General features: G+C 48.4%; 2 protein-coding genes across 2 annotated transcripts in view; one reads left to right on the top strand and one right to left on the bottom strand.

Annotated features, from left to right (window-relative positions):
• The window catches only part of LOC104913097 (PHD finger protein 7-like), a 10,455-nt gene extending 6,087 nt beyond the window's left edge, over window positions 1–4,368 (bottom strand). Inside the window, exon 1 of the mRNA XM_031555493.1 lies at window positions 134–4,368. Within this exon, the coding sequence (XP_031411353.1) occupies window positions 134–185 (52 nt within the window). The 5' untranslated portion in view covers window positions 186–4,368. The remainder of the gene's footprint in view (window positions 1–133) is intronic.
• The window catches only part of RRP9 (ribosomal RNA processing 9, U3 small nucleolar RNA binding protein), a 6,951-nt gene continuing 4,167 nt past the window's right edge, over window positions 3,554–6,337 (top strand). The window contains exon 1 of the mRNA XM_003209962.4: window positions 3,554–3,571. Within this exon, the coding sequence (XP_003210010.2) occupies window positions 3,554–3,571 (18 nt within the window). The remainder of the gene's footprint in view (window positions 3,572–6,337) is intronic.

Genomic DNA, 6,337 nt, shown 5'->3' with positions numbered 1-6,337 from the left:
GAGCGGCTTGTGGGGCCAGGTGCCCCCGGGGGCTGCCCTGCGTGCCCCCGCCTCCCCTCTCCGCCACTGGCAGACCCCCAGCACCCCTCTGCCTGGCAGCAGGGAGCTGCATGCAGGGATACTTTGCTCTCACCTGGCTCCCTCGAGCCGGCGGCCTCCTGCGTCCCCTTGGACATCATGTGCATTAATGGCAAGCACTCACAGAGTGTCTGTCCCAGTAACACCAGGCTTTCTCCTCTGCGTGACAACCTAGGGGAGAAGCGGGACGAGGCTGAGTGCTCAGCTCCGGTCCCGAGCGCTGGGGAACCCTCCTCCCTCGGGAGCCTCAGGCAGCCCCTTCCTCCCTGCTCACCTCACCAAGTCGCACTGAGCTCAGCCTGAGCCCCGCAGCCTTAGCTCTGTTCCACATCCCATGGGTCACAGTGGCTGCTCTGTGCCACCCCTGTGGAACCATCACACCTCACAGGGGCTGAGGGCACCCAGGCAGGAGGGCGGCGGCTCTCGCAGCCAGCGCAGGGTGAGGGGCCCGGTGCCGGACGCAGCCCCGCTGGAACCCGGCGTGTTGATGCTGCTGAAGGCACTGGGCGACGCATCCACCCTCCTGGCCCCACCTGAATGCTTCCGGGCCTGTGGCTCCCTCAGTATCCCAATCGAGCGTTCAGGTGTTTCCGTGACTTTTTGCTTGCTTGCTGCTGATTACCTCTCGTTACAATAAATGACTCGATTCACAGAATCACAGCACCTCTATGTCTTTCCATGAGATGCTTCAGGCTTTACTCCTCCCAGCTCCGAAAGTAACGCCTCTCCTTTATTTCCACGGAAACAACAACCGGTATAAAGGGCACAATAACACTAGGTAATACAGCAAGTTGTCAGCTACGAAACACTATTTTTCAATACAATCTCCACCGTTAGCTGTGCGTTTTCAGCAACGATGATCAACAGTCTGCATGCTACGCTCATAGTATGCGCACCAGCCGTGGTGATGCGCTGTTGCTGTTGCCACTGCTGAAAGGCACACCCACCACCTCACTGCACTCACAACCGCTGCTTGGCCTCCATAAATGTTCAACAAGCATCAATCAACATCAATAGGTGCCTTTTTTCTGCATGCATGAATTCAGCGACACACGTTTGCTTAAACGCGCTTCCATGTCCGACAATGCCAATTTCTCAGGCTGCCCCTCCGCTGCCAACTTTCATATGACAACAAAATGTCAGAGAATATAGGCATCCTACCAACATCCGCCTCCGATGTCGTGCACTGACATCGTACAATAGGAGGCATTACTTTCAGAGCAGCTGTTGTACCGCCGGTCAAGGAGGTACAGATCTACTTCCATTGCTGCAGCAGCCAAGAATTGCAGCCATCGGGTGCAGCACCATTTATGTGCCTTCAATAGTACCTATTGCCACAACCACGGCCAGTGAAGCAGCACAGACTCGTACCATGAATACTTAGATGCTTGCCCGTGTGTGTATCTCACTGAGAATGGCACCAAGCTGCTCCCGGCAGAGGGGCCCTGAAGTGGACGATGGACAAAGTCGCACTTCGGCATCACAGAGCCTGGAGTCTGCCAGGCGTCCCCGGCGAGGGACTCTCGACAAGGAGATCCAGAGAACAGCAGTTCCCTCAGGGGAACTTCTCAGTGGGGGAGGCTCCAGTCTCTGTGAAACCCAAGCCATTTTTAGAGGCCATCGATAGGTTTTTATAAGATCAGTTGGTCTTGCAGCTCGGAAGGCCAATGGTATCCTGGGCCCCATCAGAAGAAGGGTGGCCAGCAAGGACAGGGAGGTGATTATCCCTCTCTGATTCCTGATTTATGAGCCCTATTATGCTGTGTTAGCAAGCATAAATTTAATTCTGTATTTATATTTATTTAGCAGTTTTTCCCTGGCATATTCCTTTACAAAAGCTCACAGTGTTCGTGTTTGAACATGGTTGGTATTGCTCAAGCCCTCTGTGTTAATTTCTGATCCTGGTCTCCGTCCTAGCCTCCTCTCTATTCTGCTACTCAGCATCTTTCTTTCAGCAGTTGTTTTATAAGAAAGTTATATGTTCGGTAAAGGCCTATACTAGAAGTTTCTACTGCTGTCACCGAGTATTCTCTCTATCTGTCTGTGTCCATGACAGGAAAACAGCAGGCCCACAGTTCCCCCTCCCCCACCCTCAAAAAAAAAAAACGTGTTGGGGTGTTAATGGTTTAGATTTAGGGTTAGGGTTTGGAATTAGATTTTGTATGAGTATTATGGCTAGGGTTAGGGTAATTGTTAGGGTTAAATTTAGGGATAGGGTTAGGGTTGCCTTTGGGCCTAGCAATCCACATTCCTTCTGGCGTTCAGCACTTCAAGCCTCCTTCCTTCATAAGTTCAGCTCAGTGTATCCAGTTTCTTCTGGCTTTGTGCTGAGTAAGCCCCCTTCCATCTGTGTTTCTGTCCAGTGAGACCCAGTCCTTCTCAGTTTCTGCCCAGCAATGCCTATAACACTGCCCTAACCCTAACCCAGAAACTAACTCGAACCATAACCCTAAGCCTACCCTAACCGTAACCCTAACTCTAAACCTAACACTAACCCTAAACCTAAACATAACTCTTTTCCTCCCCTTACACTAACAAAACCCAAACCTTGAATCAAACCCTAACCTTGATTGCGACTCTAAACCTTAATCATGACATAAACACTAACAGTAAAAACCTAAAACTAACCCTAACATGAACTCTAACCCTAATACTACCATAATCATAACCTTAACCTTAACCTTAACCCTAACCCTAACCCTAACCCCAACATGTAGCAAATGTAAACCTAATCCTATCCCTAAACCTAAACCTTAACCTAGCCCTAACACGCTTATCCGAACCCTAACACAAATGCTATATTTACGCCTACCTCTAACCCTAACCCTAACTCTAACACTTATCCAAACCCTAACCATAACACTGACAAAACCTAGCTCAAAACCCTGACAGTAAACCTAAACTTAACGCTAATCCTTACTATAATTTTAACTCTAAACCAAACCCAATCCCTAACCATAACCCTAAAACTACCCCAAATTAAACCCAAACTCTAACCCTAACCCTAACTCTAAAACTAACTCTAACACAAACCTGAAACCTTGCCCTAAACTATTCCCAAATACTAACCCTAATACTAATATTAACCCAACCCTAACACCAACCCAGTCCATGACCCAAACCAAACACTAACCCTAACCCTAACCTTAATCCATATGCTAACCCTAGCCCTAAACCCAACCTTAATCCTAACCACAGCTGTACCCTAACCCTAATCCTGTCCCTAAACCTAACAGTAAACCTAACCTTAACCCTAAACCTTACACTCAACCTTATCCTAATCCTAACCCTAACCCTACCCTAGTCCAAGCCCTAAACCCTAAACCCAAGCCCAATTCTGAGACTTAACCTTACCTAAACCCTAACACTAACTGTAATCCTAAACCTTACCCTAGCCGCTAACCAAGTCCAGCAAGACCCCTTCCTTTTGATTTGTGGCCCAACACACTCCCCTTCCTCTCGATTTTGGCCCAGCATGCCCCCTTCCTTCTGGGTAAGGGTCCAGGAAGCCCTCTTCCTACTGAGTATAGCAACAGCAAGCCCCCTACATTCTGTGTATTGGTCCAACAAGTCCCCTTCCTTCTGTGTTTTGCACAAGAAAGCCCCATTCCTTCTTACTTTTGGACCATCAAGCTCCATCTCTTTTGGGTTTTGGCTCAGCAAGCACCCTCCCTTCTGCCTTATGCACCAGCTAGCCCACTTCCATCTGCCATGGGGCCCAGCAAGTCACACACACTTTAAAACATCAGTTCTGTGGCAGAATAAACAGACCTGAAAGAGGAGGTATAGAAGGGCTTCTCCTTGAGGAATAATTAACTACGGGAGGTAGAGTTGGTTGGTTTGGTTTTTCATTGTGTGCGAGCAAAAAAGATGAACATGACCTCATGACAATCTTAAATAACATGGGAATGGGAAAAGCTGCTCAAGTATTCTGAACTGTTCAGATGACATGACAGCCATTTTCTTCAATGCTGTTACGTATGCAGTAATGAACAGAAGAATGAAAATTAAGGCATTTGCCTTCATCTTCATGGCACTGTATGTGCCACCTCTCTGCAGAACTGTGGCACGGACAGCACAGGAGTACCAAAGAACTGCAGAATAACAGCCAATTCGTGTTGTCAGAAGACTGCATAAAAAACTATTTGCCTTTTCCCATACACAAAGAAATGCTGGCCAGGGCTCATGGAGGAACCAAGGAAGTTTGTGTACAGGGTATCCAGTATTAACTCTTTAACTGCCTGTGCTTTACATGATGTTATGATGTGGAATACTGATAACAAAACTATAAAACCATGACACCACCTCCCTCAGCTGCTCCTCGTAAGACCTCTGCTCCACTCCAGCTCTGCTGCCTTTCTCTGGACACGCTCCAGGGTCTCAGTGTCTTTCTTGTAGTGAAGGACCAATGCTGAGCACAGTACTCAAGGTGTGGCTTCATCAGCACTCAGTACAGAGGGTTAATCACCTCCCTGCTCCTACTGACACCAGTTTCTGACACAACCAGGATGCCACTGGCCTTCTTGGCCACCTGGGCATGCTGCTGCCTCATGTTCAGCCAAGTGTCGACCAACACCTCCAAGTTTCTTCCACACAATCTTGTATCTACTGTGCCCTAAGCCTGTAGCATTGCCTGGGGTGGCTGTGGCCAAAATGTAGAATGCAGTATGTGGTCTTGTTGCTTCAGCCCAGCAATCAGCCTGTCCAGATCCCTCTGTAGGCCTTGCTACCCCCAGGCAGATTTACACTCCCTTCCATCTTGGTGTCATCTGCAAACCTACTGAGGGTGCACTCAATGCCCTCATCCAGGTCATCAATAAGGATATTGAAGAGGACGGGCCCCAATACCGGCCCCTGTGGAACACCACTGTGACCAGCTGACAGCTGGATGTGACTCCATTCACCACGGTGCTCTGGGCCCAGCCCTCCAGATGCTTCTTTACCCAGCAAAGAGTGTACCTGCCCAGGACACGGGCTGCAGCATTTCCGAGAGAATGCTGTGTTAGACAGTGCCAAAGGCATACCTGAAGTCCAGGTAGATTAAATCAACAGCCTTTCCCTCATCCACCAGCTGGATCACCCACTCATAGAAGGAGATGAGGTTGGCCAGGCAGGATCTGCTTTTAGGGAGCTTACGATGTCTGGGCCTGATCCCAGGATTGTCCCACACATGCCACATGATTCCACTCAGGGCAATCTGCTCCATCACCTTCCCCATACCAAGGCCAGGCTGATGGGCCTGCAGTTTCCCCATCTCCCTTCCAACTCTTCTTGTATATGGGCATCACTTTAGAAAGTCTCCAGCTGTCTGGGACCTCCCTGGTTGACCAGGACTGCTGATAAACACTGGAAAGCAACATGGCAATCACTTCCATCAGCTCCCTCAGTGCCCTCAGGTGGATGCCATCAGCACCATGGGCTTGTGGCACTCGGGTGGAATAGCAGGCCACAAACTGTTTCCTCCTGAATTTGGGGGGTTTTGGTTATGGCCTGGTTTACATATTTGGGTTATGGGTTATATGTTTGGGTTGCGGGTTAAGGGTTTTCCTTTTGAGTTAGGATCTTTTGGGTTAGGAGTAAGGGTTACACTTTCGGGTTAAGATTAAAGATTAAAGGGTTATCCATTCGGGTTGAGGCTTCAGGGTTAACGTTTTGGTTTGGATTTAAGGGTTAAAGATTACCTTTTTTGGTTTAGAGTTCAGGGTTACCCTTTTTGTTAGGGTTAAGGGTGAAGAATATTATGCCCTAGAACTGACAGGCTGGACCATAAAACTTAGGGCATCAGCAGGAAAATCCAAATTTTGAGGGATCCAAAGCTGTGGTCCTTCAAAATGGATATTTGTACCCCAAACCAAGGCTTTGGGCCCTAAAATTCAGGCCTTAGCCTCTAAAATGAGGATTGGAGCTCTACAAAGACCAATATGATTTGTTGGAGAGTCTTTGGATCCCCCAAGAGGAGGCTTTGTGATATGAGAGCTGGGCTTTTTGGCTCTGAAGCCTGAAAAGTGAAGGTGATAAAAAGTGGCCTTGTATCGTCAGTGGAGGCTCTGAGACCTGAAGACAAGGACTTGGAGCCTAACAATGAGGCTCTGGTCTACCAAAAAGACACTTTTGATCCTGTTACTATGTTTTCTAGATACAAAAAGAATTCTGAGCTTTAGGAGAGTTTGTGCCATAAAAATGAAGGTTGGTGCCTCCAAATAAGGCCATGGAGCCTGAAATGAGGCTTTTGGCTCCAAGAATGGTTGTTTGCTTTTTT

The sequence above is a fragment of the Meleagris gallopavo genome, chromosome 14 (genome assembly GCF_000146605.3).
Source record: "Meleagris gallopavo isolate NT-WF06-2002-E0010 breed Aviagen turkey brand Nicholas breeding stock chromosome 14, Turkey_5.1, whole genome shotgun sequence".
Lineage (NCBI taxonomy): Eukaryota > Metazoa > Chordata > Aves > Galliformes > Phasianidae > Meleagris > Meleagris gallopavo.
Note: the sequence above shows the minus strand (reverse complement) of the source record. Positions and strands in the feature narration are given on the sequence as shown.